The sequence below is a fragment of the Propithecus coquereli genome, unplaced genomic scaffold (assembly GCF_000956105.1).
Source record: "Propithecus coquereli isolate 6110/MARCELLA unplaced genomic scaffold, Pcoq_1.0 Scaffold309, whole genome shotgun sequence".
NCBI classification, from domain to species: domain Eukaryota; kingdom Metazoa; phylum Chordata; class Mammalia; order Primates; family Indriidae; genus Propithecus; species Propithecus coquereli.
The window spans coordinates 299,098-319,885 of NW_012148719.1; the positions used below are offsets into that span (position 1 = coordinate 299,098).

At 37.1% G+C, this 20,788-nt stretch overlaps 1 protein-coding gene across 1 annotated transcript in view; it reads left to right on the top strand.

The window, feature by feature from the left end:
- MARCH6 (membrane-associated ring finger (C3HC4) 6, E3 ubiquitin protein ligase) overlaps positions 1–20,788 on the top strand; it is a 78,264-nt gene that overhangs the window by 1,658 nt on the left and 55,818 nt on the right. The window contains exons 2-4 of the mRNA XM_012650017.1: positions 13,548–13,644; positions 14,476–14,593; positions 18,388–18,398. Of these exons, the coding sequence (XP_012505471.1) occupies positions 13,548–13,644; positions 14,476–14,593; positions 18,388–18,398 (226 nt within the window). The remainder of the gene's footprint in view (positions 1–13,547; positions 13,645–14,475; positions 14,594–18,387; positions 18,399–20,788) is intronic.

The following is a 20,788-nucleotide window of genomic DNA, read 5'->3' on the forward strand; positions in this document are numbered from 1 at the left end:
TCTTGAACTCCTGGCCTCAAGCAATCCTCTGGTCCCAGACTCCTAAAGTGCTGGGATTACAGATGTGAGCCACTGCCCCCAACCGTTAGTTACTTTAATAGCTTGTCCAAGGTTCACACAGGTAGTAAGAGACAGAGTTAAACCTAAGTATTCTGATTGCAAATAGTCTCCCTTTCATTATACCACATTTGCGTTTATTAGATACACTGGGTGAAGCTAATTGTCACTGGAAAGTCCTTTGGAAAAACTAGTAAAGTAAACCTGCTGAAGGTTAGGAATTAACATTCTTTTTGACAGGTGGTCCTTGTAAATTTCCACCTACATAGGTTTCACATCCTTTTGGATTCAGATTTTAATGAATATATCTAGTATGGCATGTATTTTATTTGTGTATTTATCACTTGATATGTACTGGCATATTACTTAAAATTCCCATTCTTTTGGCCAGGGCACTTAGTACTTGCATATGTTTATGGAGCCACAATAGTCATTGGTAATTCAGGAATTGCAGAATCTCAACGTGTATACAGGACCGTGAAAGGAGTATTTTCAGTGTACTTCCTGTGCTTAGATATATTTTTTCCCTTGTAAATTTATAATTGGGATAAGGTATAAATGATACTTATTTATTGACTTGAACATTGTTCCTTATTAAAATAACTAACATGTACTGAGGACTCGTGTGTACTTTACTAAACACTTGATACACATCTCTTTTAATTTTCTCAATATTTTTAGGTAGGTAGTATCCCCATTTTACAGATGTGGAAACTGGTTTGATTAAGTAACTTGTCCAAGGTCACACAGGTAGCAAATGGCAGAGGCAAGATTTAAACTTATGTCTGTCAGACTCTATACTTACATTAGATAGTTGTAAGTATATACCAAGTGTCCATTGTTGAAATAATTATTTTTGTCACTCCTCATAGGATGAATCATTTATATTATTTAACAGAAACTTTGTTTTGTATTTGTTTTATGAAACTATTTGTCATGAAATGAAAGTGAATTTTGCAAAATTCCAATTTGGAAGACTTCTGAAATTTTCACAATTTAAATTTAACTTGAAATAACACTTGAAGGAAAAGGGAGGGTAAAAGAAGATTAAAAATGCTAAAGTGAAGATGTCAAAAAGCTTGTAAACAACTTCCATTTATTAAATCAGTTATAGATTATTTTGTAAATTTAAAAAATGCAATTTAAGTTTTTATCAGATGACAAAAAACAATTTTTTGTGGAAGATCTGGAAAATATGTCTAAACACAAAATTAAATTCTAAAAAATCTTTTAATCACCCACCGTTGAAAACACTGATAATGTTGTGGTTTACTTTTCTGTTTTTTAGAAAAAATATTTTAATATTCTGAGCAAAGAGATTGTTACTAAAATATAGACCATGCAAATAGAATGTAACTCTTCCCTCCTTTTTAAAAATAGCATGTTGCTTTCATCTAGTGATACCATATGTAACATAATGGTCAGTATGTATTTGTAAGAAGTAATACTGAATTCTGTGAGTTTGCCCTTTCATAATAAGTGTTTGCTAGATTTTACAGATCTCTAAAGGGTTCAGTGTGTTAAATTGTATTTTTGTAAAATCAATAGGTTTATAATCCATTCTCATAATACAATGGATGGGTAAATTCTTCTTACTGTTTTTAGTAATGTGTATGAGTGCAGATGTGTTATGTAAACTGCTATCTGTCATCAAATCTTTAAACTTCAAAGCAGGAGGAGACCTTAGATACCCAGTCTCCCCATTTTTATGGGCTAGTACTCTGATCCTATAAAGCACTGAGATTTCTCAGTTTGAGAAAAAAATCTGTCCCTTGCTCAAGGATAAACATGTTTTTAAAGGAAAAGCACTGCAATATTGGAATAGGTGTTGCAAGCAAGTATTGATATGTAAAGCTCTCATAAAGATACTGTTAAACATTTTGCCATAGTAGAATGCTCACATTTTTTTTTTTTTTTTTGAGACAGAGTCTCACTTTGTTGCCCTTGCTAGAGTGAGTGCCATGGCGTCAGCCTAGCTCACAGCAACCTCAGACTCCTGGGCTCAAGCAATCCTACTGCCTTGCCTCCCAAGTAGCTGGGACTACAGGCATGCGCCACCATGCCCGGCTAATTTTTTTCTATATATTTTTAGCTGTCCAATTAATTTCTTTCTATTTTTGGTAGAGACAGGGTCTCGCTCTTGCTCAGGCTGGTCTGGAACTCCTGAGCTCAAACAGTCCGCCTGCCTCGGCCTCCCAGAGTGCTAGGATTACAGGCGTGAGCCACCGCGCCCGGCCGAATGCTCACATTTAAGCTCAGTGATATATAAAGCTGATTTTTTTTTTCATTTTGATAAATTACCATTTACATTAGCAAACATAATGCAAAATCTTCCCGGTAACTTTTTTTATGGGATACCAAGGCAATTGTTATGCTTTATGGAACATATTCATTTGAAAGGTATGAAGCCGCAATATATTGCAGTTGATCATGTTCTAAATCCACTATTGGAAAAACTTGATGTAACTAAATTTTGGAATAAGTGAGTTAAAAGGATGAGAAGTTGGCAGCATCAACATCTAGTTACCCTCTTTCTAGAACTGTATGGTCTTTCATCTCTGTTTCCATACATATCTGCTTCATTCTTCTTATCACAGATCAACTTGCTTTGCTTTGGCATGCTTGTGACCAAGGAAACATGCATTTATTTGACAAATGTTTATTGAGCCCTTATTACGAGCCAGGCACTATTTTATGCAATTGGGCTAGGCAGGGAACAAAATAAAGTCCCCTCTTTCATAGAGCTTATGTTCTAATTGTTAGCTTGATAGGGGAGGAAGAAAAAACAAAAAAAAATGTAATAAATTATATGGCATAACTGGATGTTTATAAATGCTGTAGAGAACAGTAAATTGGGAGGGAATAAGAAGTGCCAGGACATGAGGGCAAGGCTTACAGTTTTAAATACAGCAGTGAAAGTAAAGTGCTGAGGAGCAAAGGAGAAGGAGGAGTTAGCCATGCAAATACTCAGTGGACACAGCATTCCAGGCTGAGGGAATATAGCCTATGTGAAGTCTCTGAGATAGGAGCATACCTAGAGTATTCAAGAAATAGCCAGGAGAGCAGCGAAGCTGCAATGCAGTAAATGAGTTGGGGGAAAAGTATAATATGAGGTCACAGATATCATTGGGCCAGTGGCGCATGAGCATGTAAGACTTCCATTGACTTTTACTTTATTGAGATAGGGAGCTATGGGAGGGTTTTGAGCAGAGGTGAGACATAAATTGTCTCTTCACTCTTTCCTGAATATGCAGTTGGCCCTCTCTATCAGTGGGCTTTGTATCCTTGGATTCATCCAACCTTGGATTGAAAATACTCAGGGGAAAAAAAAAATGAATGGTTGTGTCTATATTGAACATGTATAGACTTTTCTCATTATCATTCTCTAAACAATACAGTATAACAATTATTTACATAGCATTTACATTGTATTAAGTATTATAAGTAGTCTATTATGCTTCAAAGTGTAATTGACCCTTGAGCAACATGGATTTGAACTGCCTCGGTCCAATTATGCGTGGATTTTTTTCATTATATGTATTGGAAAATTTTTTGGAGATTTGCAATTTGAAAAAACTTGTAGGTGACCCCTGCCTAGAACTATAAAAAAAAATTAAGAAAAAGGTATGTCATGAATGCATAAAATTAATGTAGATACTAGTTTATTTTGTCATTTACTTCTCTCCTGTAAGGACACAAATATCACTTATTTTTAGTGTAATACAGGCAGAATGGAAAGAGTTCTTAAAAAGGGAACAGGAAGTAAGACCCCAAGGGAAAGCTTCTTAATTGAGACTATATTTTAGAATGCTGTTGCGGGAGGGTAGGCAAGATATTATAGGAGTTTAAATTAAGGCAGTGGAAATGGAAAGAATGGGAAAGAAGAAACAGACCCAGGTATGAGGAAAATTAATAGACCGTAGTAATTGATAAGGTGATTAAGAGAGGAAGAGTTAAAAGTGATTGATTTTTAGAGTTTTTCATCAACCAGGAATGGGAAGAGATAAGTCTAGTTTTAGATGTTGTTCTAGTTTGCAAGGACTACCATAACAAAAAGTACCACAGGCTGAGTGCTTAAACAACAGAAATTTATTTTCTCACAGTTCTGGAGGCTAGAAGTCTGAGATCAAGGTGTTGACAGGGTCAGTTTCTTCCGAGGCCTCTCTCCTTGGCTTTGTATGTGGTTGTCTTCTCCCTATGTCTTTACGTGGTCTCTCTGTGTCTATGTCCTAATCATTATCTTTTAAGGATATCAGTCATATTGGAGTAGGGCCTGCTCTCAGGACCCCACTTTAATTTAATCACCTCTTTAAAGGTCTTCAAATATAGTCATATTCTGAGGTGCTGGAGGTTAGAGCTTCAACATGAATTTTGGGGTAAGTGGGGGACACACAGTTCAGCCCATAATAGAAACAGTGAGTTCTTGAAGGCTTGGAAGACACTGAAGCTTTCCCTGTACACGTATTCTTATAACTTAACTTAATTTTACTAATAACATCCTTTTTACCTTTTTGTCTTTTTTCTTCCCTACTCCCACCTGATGGTGTATTCCTTAAAGATGGAATCAGGTTAATAAAGTATAATTTACAGTAGAATTTACCTTTTCTAGCATGCCATTCTAACACTTTGAGATAGAAGGTTTGGAGATTCCATGGCTTTTTTGCTTTCTTCTCCATTTACCAAATATTGAATATGTACCTACCATGTACCTAGGACCTATGCCAACAATGTTTCTTGCATAAATTTCATTTCCCTAAGACATTGCAAAGTGCCTAGAGGCACTTCTGTTGAATGGAACAGCTTCAAGACCATTGATACAGAGCAGTGGTTCTCAAAGTTTGATCTCAGGGCCCCTTTACACTTCTAAAATTGAGGACCTTAAGGATTTTTGTTTACGAAGATAACTTTATGATAAATAAGTATGTTTTTCAAGACAAAAGTCTGTAGTGAGAAGAGTAGCATTGTTTTAGGTTTTTGCAAATCTCTCTTATGTCTGCATTATTAGAAGACAGTTGGATTCTCATCTCTGCCTTTGCATTTATTCTGTTATAATATGTTTTGGGTAAGGTACATGAAAGTTTGGCTTCAGATAGATATATGATTTGAAAGATGAGTCTTATTTTCAGATAATTCTGTATGTTCTTCTTTGATATTATGCCAAAACTTGACAAGTGGTAGGTTCTTACTCAGTGTTGTATGTGAAAACATGTCAGTTAACTTTTAAAAATTAATTCAACTGTTTAAATCCATTGGTTTGATAGTATGAGATAAGAGAATTCAGAAATAGACCCACACGAATGTGGACAGTTGGTTTTTGACAAAAGTGTAAAAGCAATTCCATGGAGAAAATATAGTTTTTAAACAAATGATGTTGAAATAATTGAATATCCATAAGCAAAAAAAATGAACTTTGAGCTATAACTTGCGCTATATACTAAAAACAACTCAAAGAGACGTTAGATCTAACTGAAAAACCTAAAACTGTGAATCTTCTAGAAGAAAATGTAGGAGAAATTCTTTGTGATCTTGGCTTAGGCAAAGATTTCTTAGGTATGGCACCAAAAGCATCATCTATAAAGGAAGAAGTTGATAAATTTTATGGCATCAAGATTCTGAACTTCTTTCAAAATTTGAAAGACACTGTTAAGAGAATGAAAACAGGCCACAGAAAATTTTTGTAAAACATTTCTAATAAAGGACTTAAAGAGTACATAGAAAACCCTCAAAACTTCATAAGAAAGCAGATAACCCAGTTTAAAAAATGACCCATAGATTTGGATAGACATTTAACCAGAGAATATATGCACGTGGCTAATAAGCACATGAAAAGACGCTGAGCATCATTAATCATTATTAGGTAAATGCAAGTCAAAATCATAATGAGATAGCACTTTACACCCACTAGAATGCCTGTAATGACAAGGGACAGATAATAAGTGTTGGTGAGTATTGGGGAGAAATTGGAAACTTCAGTTGTTGCTGATTGGGAATGTAAAATGGTATGACTGATTTTGGTAGTTAAAAATAAAACTGAGTAACCATATGACCTAGCATTCCATCTCTAGGTATATACCCAAGAGAATTCAAAATACATACATGCACACAAAAAACTGTATGTGAGTGTTCATAGCAGCATTATTCATTCTGGCCAAACAGTAGAAACGACCTGGTGTCTATCAGCTGATGAATGGATAAATGTGGTCTATCCATAAAATGGAATATTATTCAACAATACAAAGGAATGAAATGTACTGATACATGCTACAGACCGGATGAACCTCATAAACATTAGGCTAAGTGAAAGAAGCCAATCATGAAAGATCACATTTTTTTTTAAATATAGTCAATTTGTATGAAATGTCCAGAATAGGCAAATCTATATATAGAGAAAGTAGACTAGTGGTTGCCTGGGGCTGAAGAGAGGAGATGGAATGGGGAGTGAATGCCAGTAGTTAAGAGATTTCTTTTGGGGATGATTAAGATGTTCTCAAAGTAGATTATGGTGATGGTTGCACAACTCTGTAAATACACTTAAAACCATTGACTTGTACACTTTAAGTTGGCGAACTTTATGATATACAAATTATGTCTGCATAAAGCTTTAAAAATTAAAACTACAATGAGATATCACTACATACTTATTGAAGTAGCTAAAATGATAATGTAAAAACTGACTATACTAAGTGTTGGTGAGGATGTGGAGCAACTGGAATTTTCATATACTTCTGGTGAAGTGCAAAGTGGTATAGCACTTTTTTGGGGGAGCAAGAAACAACCCTCCAGGGTGTAGGTGAGCCAAGGTTGATGGGTGGGCATGCAGAGGGAGTTGGGATATCATTGTGTGTACCTGTGCAAGGCCTGGAGTGTGCTGGGTCTTCATAAGTAGCGGCTGTGGGAAGAAGGAAGGTGGTCGTTAAAACAAACCTACTGATTGCAGGAGCAAGAATGCCCCCTTCCTCTTGCCTCTAGGATGTCCCTCCAGCACCCTCTACTGACAAAGCTTAACTGCAAAAAAAAAAAAAAAAAAATGGAGCTGAGAGGAGACACATTGATAACTGGCTCACTCCTGCTGAAACTGTTTGAGTCATTGCCTGTGCTGCTGAAGCTGGAAGTTGCCCACTGCTGCTGGCAGAATCACCACCATGATGATAGTTCTGTAACTGCTGCAGGAGTCCCCAGTACCTACAGTTAGATGCCACTGCTAGTTTTTAGAGCCAGAAGTAGAAAATGGTTTTGCCCTTTCCCCTCCTTCTGATCTCACGGAATTGCTTTTCATTGACAGAATCTAACTCAGCAAGGAGGCCAGAAAATGTTCAGGCTTCCAGGACCAGCGGTACAGGTGAACTGTTAATTTAGTAATGATAGTAACCTGGAGACATAAGATAAATAGAGTCATATGCCATACAGTATGTAGACTTTGAGTCTGGCTTCTTTTAACTTACAATGAGTTTGAGATTTATCCATATTATTGCATGTATTAGTAATTAATTTCTTTTTTTTGTTTGGTATTCTGTTGTAGGGATGTACCATAGTTTGTCTGCTACTCAGTTGTGGAATTCTTTCATTGATTATTTTCAGTTTTGGGGACTTATGAATGAAACCATTATACATATTCATATAGGTTTTCTGATTGTGAGTTTTCATTTTACTGGGTTGAATACCTATGAGTAGGATTGCTGGGTTGTATGGTAAAAGTTTTTTTATTTTTTTTCATTTTTTGCCATTTTAATAGGTATGTAGTGGTATCTTATTATGATTTTTTTAAAAAAAATTGTGGTAAAGTATACATAGCAAAATTTGCTATTTAGCCATTTTTAAGTATATAACTTAGTAGCATTAAGTACACATTGTTGTACATCCATCACCATTTTATTGTGATTTTAATTTGCATTTCCTGAATGACTTGAACATTTATTTGTATTCTTCCTTTGGTGGAGTACGTGTTCAGATCTTTTGCCTTTTTTGTTTGTTTGTTTGTTTAACATTGTTAAGACCCAGATTAGTAAGCTGGACAAGGAACTTGAACAGATAATTCTTAAAGAAATAGAACTTGGTAAAACGTGTAGAAATATTCAGCTCGGCTAGTCATAGAACTACTTTTTAATTAGCTGCCATACTACTTAGTTCTTTTTTATCCTTACAATTCATTACTATAATGTGTTTTACTAGAGGAAGCAGTCTACTGTACAGGTGGAAGAATATAATAAAGTTGGAGGAACAGATAGTAAAGATAACTAGAATATTGGCATTATGAAAAAATAAAACATTCAGTATAACTTGATCACATGATGAAGGTAGTTGGAAAGGAAGTATGATAAGGTCAAATGGAGTACTCTTTTGCAACTGGGAGTTAAGTTTTTAGTCCACATTTCCTCACTTGCTTGATAATTTACTTGGGTCTCAGTAACTGCAATGGAATCAGGTTTTGGATGTGACAATTCAGTAATATCCCAGATCGTTCGCATACTGTTTTCTATTTAGTTCTATGTTGCCTTAGATGTGTTACCTTACCTTAGCCCTTTCAACCCCAGTTTCCCAAACGGTGAGTATTAGGATTCAATGAAATAGTGCATTCAGAGTGCTTAAACTTTGTCTAAAGATGCTAGGTACTAAATAAAGGGTAGTTTTTACTGTCAATCAAAATTTTTGTGGTTTTTTTTTTTTTTGATACTTTTTGTTTCGAGGGAATGTCTATATAGTTTTTTTAAATGCCTTCATTAAAGGTCCTAAGTATATTATACCAAATAGGAATTAAAATCATGAAAGATCAAATGCCAGTTAATTAAGATTAATTTTGAGACTAAGAAAATATCAGTTTGGATTTATTTTGAGGAGATAGGACAAAATTAATTTTCCTTTCCTTTATCTTCCTTTTTCTCCTAAGACCCAATAAGCGGGACGGGGGCGGACACTGCCATGACTTAAAGATTTTTATTCTTTTATCATGTCTGTGTAATGTTAATAGAAATAATGCTTTATTAAATAAATGATCATTTTAATAGTTTATAAAACATTTTGACTTAAAAGCCTATAGCAATAGAGAATGTATATTGACCCATTTATTAGAATTATTTGTATTTCATTATACAGTTGGCTAAATGTGAAAAGAGGTAAAAGGAAGATTTTTAAGAGTTATTAATTACTGCTTGGGAATAGTGGTATGTTAGAATTCCCTTTAGGATGTTTTTTTCCCACTAAAGACCTAGTCTGCCATTGTTTTCATATAATCAAGACTATTTAAAGTAACAAATGGATTAATGCACTTGTTCTTCCTCTTGAAGAACTCCTTGAAGAACAATTTTGGAAATATTTATTTCAACTTAAAAATAACACACTCATTGTGTATTATTATAAACACCATTTTTTTTACGAAAATAACTATATTCCAAACCCCCAAAATTGATGAGAAAAGTGGATGTATTTTTATATTTGCAAATCTCTCTCTCTTTTTTTTTTTTGAGACAGAGTCTCACTGTGTTGCCCAGGCTAGAGTGCCGTGGCATCATCCTCGCTCACAGCAACCTCAAACTCCTGGGCTCGAGCAATCCCCCTGCCTCAGCCTCCTGAGTAGCTGGGACTACAGGCATGCGCCACCATGCCCGGCTAATCTTTTCTATATATTTTTAGTTGTCCAATTAATTTCTTTCTATTTTTAGTAGAGACAGGGTCTTGCTCTTGCTCAGGCTGGTTTTGAACTCCTGAGCTCAACCAATCCGCCCGCGTCGGCCTCCCAGAGTGCTAGAATTACAGGCGTGAGCCACCGCGCAAATCTCTTTAATGTTTCGTTTAATGAGAAGCAGCTGGATTTTTTTTCCGTCTGTGCCTGCATTTGTTCTTTTTTCTCATATAGTCTCTAGAGAACACCACTGTAAAGTGGCAAGACAATGAGAGTAAAAAGGAAAGTCTTAGTGTTACTATGAAAATGGTTTTGAACTTGCAATCTCTGAGTGAGCAACTCTGGACCCCAGGGATCCCAGTTCTCTACTCTAGGCCAAGAAGAGCCCCAGGGCTTGATTTTAGAGTTGTGTTTGCTTAGTATTGTGTTTGCTGGTTTTGTCATTCAGAAGGGTGGAGATCTTCTGAAAAATCAGTGTCCAAGCTAATGCATGGGTGTCTCCATTTCTCTAAGTGGAGAGATCTGGCATCTCTGCCCCCCACCTCCCCTTTCCCTGAGTTCCGTCACTTGCCTGCTGGCCATCCCCTTGGAACCTTGGAGTGAGTGAGCATTGCCTCTTATGGGCGAGTGCTCCCTGGAGTTGGCTGCTGTTTTGCTCTCCTCTGCAGCTTTCTCAGGCCACGTGTCACTTGGTCCCCTAGGGGGCCTAGGTGGGGGAGGTCTGCATCGTGGGGGGTAAGCCCACCAAGCTACCAACTAGCCATATCCACGAGGATATTGCTCCTCCTATTGTCCTTGCATCTCACAGGCAGCGGTGTGCCAGTAAGGGCTGTCCTTGCCCTATCTCAGTCCATATTCAGTGGCTAACCAGTCACTTTGTTCTTGGAGGGCGATGTGGCAACTCTCATTCATGTGAGTGTGGCTGTGTGCCTACGGTCCCTATCTGCACAGTGTCCCTTGGCCAGGCTGTAGCTGCCACACTCTACTTCCTATTTCTGCAGTGGAGGGCAGGCCGGGGAGATTGGACCCTATGTCTAGGACCTGCCCATCTGTACTCGCACCCATCCTGCCTGGTACACCTTACAGTAGCACTTGCTGTCCCAAAAGTTAATCTACAGGTGTCTAAGTATTCTACAGTGATGTTGTGAATGGCTTTGGATGTGCGTTAAGCTACCTAGATAAGTAGTGATTCTAGAGCTAATACGCGCCCATGGTGGCTAGCGGTCTTGGTGATTCTAAGTAACCTAGAGCAATTGCACGCCCCTATGGCACTTTTAGATGGCAGTTGCATTGCTTACCCTGGTGACCACGGTGACCTGGAATCCAGGCGATGATGAATCTCGGTTCTGTTGGGTTGTGCAGAGAGATCCTGATGGAGTAATACCCGATCCAAGGAAGGCAGCAGGTGTGCAAATTGCCCACTGTGAAACCGAAACCGGGAGGGCAATGATGATTAAAAAAACAACAGGACTCTTTTTAGGCCCTGTAATTGGAATGAGTGTACTTTAAATCCTTTTAAGGAGATCTTTTGCAGGGCAAGTCTGGTGCTGGCAGCCATGGTAATCCCAGTTTCAATGCCGTGTATTGAATTTGGTGCAGATATTAATAAAATGTTGGTGCTTGGATCTTAGGCTCTGCTCAGGGTCTACCCTGAGGAAGTTTCCACCCCTTGCCTCTGGGCACCTTATGAGCTCTTAGCTCCTTGTCTGGGGTGGAAGCGCACCCTGGGAGAAAATTACAGTGTTCAAATAGGGTGCCGGCTACCTGGATACTGCTAGTGGGGAATCATGGAACCGGAGAGTGGTTCTGTTTTGTTTATGTCGAACTTTGAGGAGACTGATTAAGCAGGACAATGGGGGTGTCAATATTGTGTAGCTAGGTAGGGGTCAAATCTTGGGCCAGTGTAAGACGGACCAGAGTGAAAGCTTTTGCTAAGGATGTTTTCATTAATAAAGGATGAAGGTAAAAGTGGGAGGTTTAAAGAGGTTCAGGTCCTGTGAAATTCTGACCATAAACCGTGATGATGCTCGATCCACCGGCAGATTCTGGGAAACCAAAGTCCTTTGGATGGTGGTAGGGGAAGGTTCTGGTTCCAAAGCTGAAATTGAAAGGCACCTGCAGTGGAATCTGTGCTTCATTTGACTCAGTACGGGCAACCTCCCCTGGCTCCATCGTGGACAGGATTGATTGATCATTGATCGTTCTTCCATGGGTGAGGGTGCTGCGTGACTTTTCTGTGTTGATGGAGAGATTTGCCTAGTTAATTGATAACCAGGGAGACTACTAGCATGTTAACCAGTAGGTGTGACTGAGTGCTCGGTATCCTTTAGACAGGTGGCGTTGAGCCACCAGAGATTGAGCAGCCAGCCAATTAGGCACTCAGATCTGTTAAATCCATTAGTGATGGGGGTCAGGATTGCAGTTATTTCCCATTAATGAGGAATTCCCTGTAAGAGAGCAGGTCAAAAGCCTGCATTAAGTCCCTGTCCCTTGTGCACACTGCCCATTCCTCCCCCCCGCCCCGGCCTCTTGGGATTGGCAAAGGATCAGTTGCCAGTGTCAAGGATCGTTAGGGGTTCCTTGGGTTCCTCTGCGGTGCTGTGTCACAGGCCACTGCGGGCCACTCCAGGTGGGAAGACAGATGTGGCCTTGGTACTCCTTGGTGCGTGGCATGAGGGGCAGGCTGTGGTCCTCTGGTGGCCAACCCTTCAGCCCTGGGCTTCTGTCCCTTCTGCTTAACGCAGCCTCTGGCTCATCTCTGTGTGGCCTGGCGCCTTCGTGGCTTTGGGGTGTCCTCTCCTTCCGAATCCTGAGCGCAAGGGAGTGCTTGCGCACACGTATGCGCTTGTACGGGGCTGTGGCTTTCTAGCTCTAGCTCTTTCGTGAGGACGTGATGCCAAGGGGTGTTTATTGTGCCCGCCTACTACTGTTACAAGTTAAGTTTCTGATGTGTTTTTGTGGGTTTAAACTATTAGGACTTTTAACTGTTAAACTGTTAGGGCTGGAGTTTAAAACTGTTAGGACATTGGCGGGGCGTGGTGTCTCACGCCTGGACCCCAGCGCTCTGGGATGCCGAGGCAGGAGGATTGCTTGAACCTGGGAGTTTGGTGCTGCCGAGTGCTATGTATGATAGGGCCCGCTGCACTGCCGCCTGGGCGACCGAGCGAGACCTTTTACTAAAACACACGTACATGCGCACACACACACACACACAATGGTGACCTGGTTTTGCATATTTCTGTTCAGTATTTGTTAGTTATAAGAGAGTGCAGTTTTAAATAAAACCAACTGTTCCGGGTATTTTCAACTTGGATTTATTTACAGAGCTCTCGTTTAAAGGAACGACTTATCTTTTGATACATTATTTAGGATTTTATTTATTTTATTTTTATTGTTTTTAAAGACAGGATCTCACTCTGTAGCCCGGGCTACAGTACACCGATGTCATCATAGCTCACTGCAACCTCAAACTCCTGAGCTCAGGAGATCCTCCTGCCTCATCTTCCCAAGTAGCTGGGACTACAAGTGCATGCTACCACTCTGGCCTAATTTTTAAAAAATAGAGACGGGATCTCTCTAATTTGCTCAGGCTGGTCTTGATCTCCTGGCCTCAAGCGATCCTCCCATCTCGCCTCCCAAAGTACTAGAGATTACAGACGTGAGCCACCGTGCGTGGCCTATTTAGGAAAGTTTTTAGTTTCAAATAATATACTTGAATATCATCTTAATCACAGTTTTCAGTTTTCCAAGCTATTGATTAATGTTTTGCCAAGTGATAGATTCTTGCTTTTGCATGCAGTATTTTAGTTTTTGGTTGTCTGTTGTCATAAAAATTATAACCAAAGGAAATTCAATTTTTATTTTTCATTAACAGACATATGTAGAGTGTGTCGGTCGGAAGGAACACCTGAGAAACCTCTTTATCATCCTTGTGTATGTACTGGCAGTATTAAGTTTATACATCAAGAATGGTAAGTCATACTTTTATTTTTTAAATTATTATGAATACATAATAGTTGTATATGTTTAGGGTACATGTGATGTTTTGATACAGGCATACAATATGAAGTCATACTTTTTAGAAAATTGTTTTAAGTCTGAGCTTCAGTTTTGTCAGTAAGAGGGATCATTTCAGTGAATTTTATCTATAACTATTTTTAAAAGTTTTATCGTAAAATCAAACATTTGGAAAATATATTTTCCATAATTCTTAATATCATGCCTATACTTTGATACATTGTCTTCCAGGTGTTATGGTTTTCTAGTTTTTCTTGGCATAATAATGGCTTACATTTATGAAGTGCTTTGTGCCAAGAACTTTTCTCAATGCTTTATATATCTTAACTCATTTAATCCATACAAGAAAACTATGAGGTGGAATATTATTATGCAGATGAGCAAACTGAAGCATAGAAAAGTTAAATAACTTGTCCTAGGCCACACAGCCAGCCAATTAATGGCAAAACCAGGATTCAGACCTAGCCACCAGGCATCATTATTATCAGACCAGTATTGGAACTGATGTTAATGCTTGGAAATTCTTTCATATTCATTTAGCTTTGAGGAGATTATAGTTTAGATTAATTGAACCTTTTTAATAGTAGAAATACATATGTTTTTATCTTTAGCTGTTGTAGTTCTGTACTTAGAAATCGGTTATAAAAAGTTAAGAATATTCTAAATTTGAAATTGCAGCAGCTCTGTGATATGTAAAGTTTTAATAAAAGCAGAACATTAGTTTTCAATGAAACCTTAATGTTTCTTTGTTAACACTGTACTTATGAATGTATTTGTAATTACAGCTTAGTTCAGTGGCTGAAACACAGTCGAAAAGAATACTGTGAATTATGCAAGCACAGATTTGCTTTCACACCAAGTAAGTTCTTTAGAAGTTTTCACTGCATTTTCTTGGTTATTACTGTCAGCATTCAGGGGTTTAAGCAATTCTAAAGCACCTGTTTTAAACTTGTCTTCAATAGTAATAGGAAGTATTGCTCTTCTGTTTTGGAAAATATTTTTAAAACTGCATGCCATCTTTTAACACACACATACATGTGTGTGTCTGAGATTTAATTTGTAGGGTACTTTTTCTTTTTACTTTTAATCATGGAAAAGTTCAAACATATGCAAAGGTATAATGGGTCCACATGTATCCATCACTTGATTTCAACTCAGGGCCTGTCTTATTTTACCTATGCTCTGCTCTCATTCTCCAACTCTCCATCCTTTTTATTGTAAAACAGTCCCATCATTTAAAATTTATTTGTACACATTTCATTATGTATCTCTAAAAAGCAAGGATTCTTTTTTAAAAACATAAATATAATACCATTATCCACCTAGAAAAATGAAGAGCGATGTTGTGATTTCATCAAATATCCAATAATGTTCAAATTTGGACTATCTTTTGAGTTAAAATTGTATAGGTTAGAATAATAGTAATAAAGATAAAGTTTTAAATATTTTTTTTCCATGAGAGTAACTGTTAAGCCAAATATTTTGCAGGTCTTTAAAATTTTAATTAAAATTCCTGTGCTTATTGATTAATATTCGGTATCATTCATCTTAAATAAGTAGAGGTATATACTGGTAAATTTTTAAAACTTTGAAGCATAAATTTTCTTTTTGGGATCTCATTACATTGCCTTCCCCCTACAAAGGTGTTTTTGTATTTTAGTTGTTTTTTGAAAGCACCTTGAGCTGCTCAGTATAAATACTGTAAATGAGTGTTTGTTTCACTTTGTTTTTATTTGATGAATATAAACGATTAAAGTTACTACATTTTCACTTTTGGAGCTTTACATTCATCACCATCAAAAAATGTCAATTTTATTATTTTGTGGTCTTTAATTTTCTGTAGCACAGAAAAGCTCTACAGCTTGTTAAAGTTTATAGAAAACTAAGATAAATAGTTGAGTATCTTTATGAAGTGCAATTGATAGGAAATACTCATGTGGGCTTTTACTTTGAGGCCAATAGAAACTTGTTTTGTATATTTTAGTTTTCATTTAATATGTGTTTCCTTCATCTTTCTCAAAAACTCTTTATTACTGGTTTAATGACTTGCTCCTGTATACCTAATATTCTGTTGAAGTCAGTGATCTGTGGGTGTGTGGTAAAAAGTTGCCTTTTGTTAATTGTTTATTGTTTATAGGTGTGAACAGTTTGTGATAGTGCTCTTACAAATTTTAGATCATTGGTTTCAAAACCTTATATCTCATAATTCCTTGTTTAGGCTTCACTGGAAAAAGAGTTGTTCTTCCTGTATGTTCTCTCTGAGTTACTTATGGTGGAGCTTTTTAATAAGCGTTAGTTTTTACTGGAACCATTTTACAAGGGAATCTTTCTAAAATGTGGTAGAACCTTTCTTTTTCTGAATGTGTTGAACCAACCACATTTTGCAGAGCAGTAGGAAGATCCGAATTAATCATTTGAAATTTTAAATATTATCCTAAAATTGGGAGGGTGGCCGACAAATGTCATTGGGTTGTTTGCTCTCACGTGAAATGGCTCTGCTGCAGATTATTGTGCTTTTTGTGTGCTGTGTCTAATGCTTACATTTGGGGGGAATTTTTTTTGATGACGTCATCAGCTTCATCTTTGTTCCTATTTGCTTTATCTGATCTTTTATAATAAATTTGAGAAACCAGATAATTATACTGTTTAAATGCTAAAATATGTGTAAATGAATGTGGTATGAAGTTCGTGGCTATCAGTGAAGGATGCGAAGTAATCTTTTTTCCTCCTCAGAGTCCTTTTTTGGGGTTAATTTTCACATTTCAATGTGATTTGCCTCATAAATGATTTCTTGGGTAAATGTAATATTGTAACTACTTGATTTATTGTTTTTATAGGAAAAAATTAAGCACAATTCAAATATTAGAAGTTAATTCATGCCTGTTTTATATTTATGAGTTAAGCTATTTTTAAATATTCATGAAATTATATGTACTTTTTTCCTCTTATAGTTTATTCTCCAGATATGCCTTCACGGCTTCCAATTCAAGACATATTTGCTGGACTGGTTACAAGTATTGGTACTGCAATAAGATATTGGTTTCATTATACACTTGTGGCCTTTGCATGGTTGGGAGTTGTTCCTCTTACAGCATGTGAGTATTCATGCCTCTGGTTGGAGTTACTTAAACGTTGTATAAACTATTTAATATCGTAAAGTAATATTGCATCATATTATTGTTTGAATGATGTTTATTTGATATTTTAATATCATATATTAGGAAAGCCTCATTTAGAAAACATTTGTCTGAACCAAGAATTAGTTTTTTAATAGGTCAGTTTTTTGAATGAATGTGGGAAAGAAAAACAGTGTAACAGAGGCTAATAATGAAAGTTCATGAAAGAATTAAAAAAGCAGAATCAAACCATAATTAGAAGAAACTCAGATTTTATTCTTTGAAGTATACTAGAGCTTTCAAGGACTGTAAGATACTGATTCTTTTGGGATTCCCCCTTTAAAAAATACTCACATATCTAATGGTCCTGAATAACTGGAAGGCTCATCTTTCAGGTACAGGAGGCTCTCTGGGAGATTGGTATACTAACCAACCCTCTTAGGTGATCCCTTTTGGGTTCTTTGTTTTTAAAGACACGGAGATAAGTAGATAGTATATGGATGGCAAAGTATATAGATATGATTCCTCAGAGTTAAAGAAGATTTTTGAATTAGTATAATTAATATCCTCATGTCTCCTTAAAATAAGATAAAATAAGCTTGATCACCTGTGGAAATGAGAATCTTGGGAGATACACCAAATAGCAGAATATAGGTATTATTGAAGAGTGAATTAGTGAGCTAGGAGGTTAAGCCAAGGAGTTCTAGCATGTAACTCAGAGGGACAAGTCATTGCATGTATGAGAAAAAAATATTGTGAGATGGAGAGGCTAGATCCAGTTGTTTCAGTATCTAATAAGTAGTTCCACAAGGTAAAAGAGAAAATGGAGATGAGGAAATGATTAACCTCTTTTAGCTTGAAAGAGAAAGCTGACTGTGATAAAGGAAAAAGTCATAAACTGGACACATTCTCAAGTTTTCCAAAGCTGGGTAGAATGGTGATGGTTATAGAGATATAGAGATGGTATGCTTTGAGATTATCCTACAAAGTAAAGAAAAGCAGATTGGCATCAGACTTAAAATTAGCAATGTTGAATGCTAGAAGACAGTGGAAATTTGGCATGGTTTTGAGCCTAAAATTCTCTTCCTGCAAATTATTCTCAGATGGAAGAACAATATGTAGATGGTTCAATAGGTGTAAGGGTTTGGAAAGTTTACCACCTTAAACTTCTTATGAAAAAGTTGTTTGAGAATATACTTCATTAAATGAGCAAGGAATCAGAGAGAGAAAGATGTGAGAATCAAAAATAAGAAACAAGTGCTTTTTTTTTTTTTTTTTAAGGCAAAGTTTTACCCTGTTGCCCTGGCTAGAGTGCAGTGGCGTCATCCTGGCTCACTGCAACCTCAGTCTCCTGGGCTCAAGTGATTTTCCTGCCTCAGCCTCCTGAGGAGCTGGGACTATAGGCATATGCAACCATGCCTGGCTACGTTTTCTGTTTTTTGTAGAGATGGGTGTCTCACTCTTGCACAGGCTGGTCTTGAACTCGTGACCTCAAGCAATCTGCCCACCTTTGCCTCCCAGAGTGCTAGGATTATAGGCATGAGCCACCACACCAGTCAACAAATGCTTCTTATAGCTAAGTCTCAGTTACTGTTAATTCTGCAGTAATCAGTAGTTCTTAATAGCCTGGAACGAAAATTCCACATGATCTTAAAATGGGGAGAAATTATGAGGGAAGGATAGAAATGAAAGCTTTCTAAGTTGTTTGTCTTATTTGTGGGGAGATCATAAGTTCTAGATATAGACAGAAAAATAGAGTGTAGCTATGCATTAAAAATGCAGGGCTAACCAGAGTTCACAACTAGACCCATACCTGCATTGTTACCCGATTAACAACAAAGGTGCCACCGCAGTTCAGTGGGGGAAAGATGGTCTTTTCAGTAAATGGTATAGCATCAACCGAATGGCCATATGGAAGAAAATGGACAATCATTACCTCAACCTGACACAAAAATTAATTTGAAACGAATTAAAAGCCTGAATGCGAAAGTTAAAACAAAAAGAAACTTCTAAAAAAAAATATAGAAGGGTAATATAAGAGAAAATATTGATGAATTGGACTTAATTAAAATTAAGAATTTCTGTTCATCTTCAGACACTTTTAAGAGTGACAGGCAAGCCACAGAGTGAGAGAAGATAATTTGCAATACGCAGATCCAACAAAGGCCTTGTATCTAGAGTATATAAATCAGCGAGAAAAAAGCAAGACAGCTCAATAGGAAAATGGGCAGAAGATCTGAACAGTTATTTCTGGAAAGAAGATACCTAAATATAGTAGGCCCCCCATATCCACAGGTTATGCAGTGCTGACAGTAGAACTTGAGCACCCATAGTTTCTGGTATACGAGCGTGGTTCTGCAACCAATTCCCTGCAGATACCAAGGGACAACTGTAGCTAATAAACACGTGAAAAAACGCTCAGCATTATTAGTCATCAGGGAAATGCACAAGAAAAATGGTTAAAATTAAAAAGACAGTGCCAAATGTTGCTTAGGATGCAGAGTATCTGGAACATGTATACATTGAGGGGGGTACTGTGTATGTTATAACCACTTTGGAAAACTGGCAGTATCTACTAATGCTAAATACTACAGATAGCTTACGATCTAGCACTTTCATTCCTGGGAATTTAGCTTACAGGAATGAGGGCTTTCTGTCTACTAAAGGACATGCTTAAAAGAGTGATCACAATAGCTTCAGTAGTTAAAAACTAGAACCAATCAAATGCCTCTCAACAGTAGAATGGATATATTGTGGTTTATTCATACAATGGAATACTACATAGCAGTGAAAAAAGAGCTGACTATTGTGACATGGAATAACATGGATAAATTTTGCTTCTTTGAGAAAAAGAAGCCAGGCACAAAGGAGTATGGATTGTATGATTGCACATATGTGAAATTTAAAAACAGGTCAAATGCATTTATAATGGTAGAGATCAGAATGGTGATTACTTTTTGCAGGGGCTATTGACTGGGAAGGGGCTTGAGGGGAAGCGTTGAACATCTTGATCTGGGTGGTAGTTACCTGAATATAAACATATGGAAGAATTTACCCAGCTGTACACTTAGATTTATATAAAATGCACCTCAATAAAAATATAACAAAACTTGGCTGGACACAGTGGCTCATACCTGTAATCTCAGAAGTTTGGGGGGCTGGGGCAAGAGGGTCACTTGAGGCCAAGAGTTTGAGACCAGCCTGGGCAACATAGAGACCCCATTTCTACAAAAAAATAAGAAAAATTAGCCGGACATGGTGGTGTGTGTCTGTAGTTCCAGGTACTCAGCATGCACTTGGGAGACTGAGCAGGAAGATGACTTAAGCCCTGGAGTTTGGAGCTGCACTGAGCTATGATCACACCGCTGCACTACAGCCTGAACAACAGAGTGAGACCCTATCTCTTAAAAAAAAAAAAAAAAAAAAAAACCAAAACGTAAGGGTAACTGTTAGAAGAATAGAAATAAAGAAATAAGATGATCAGTTTTCATCCTAGGGAGTGGGAGAAAGAAACAGCAAATAAAATTTGAAAAGTTCAACCAAAGGCAGGAAAGAAAGGAAGGGAAGGCAGAGAGAGGGCTGGGAGAAAAAGAATAAAAGATGAAATTAAATACATCTGTAATCATAAGGGTTTAGATTTCTCTATTACAACATAGAGCCTCACAGTGTGTGTACATATAAAACTGTTCAATTAAATACAAAGCATCACAAGTTAATCCTAAAGAGATAGAAAAATAATTTTGTTAGCAAATGCCAACAAAAAGCAGGAACAATAGTAATCGGCCAGATATTCAGAATGGAAAGTATTACATAGGACAAAGTGTTATATTTCATATTAATAAAAGTCATAGTCCACTGACAAAATTAATGTTTATACATCAGAAAACAGAGCTTTCAAATATATGTGAAGCATTCACAGTCATAGTGGAAGACTGACATGCCTCTCTGAAATCAGTAGATCAAATAGTCAAAAATAAATAAG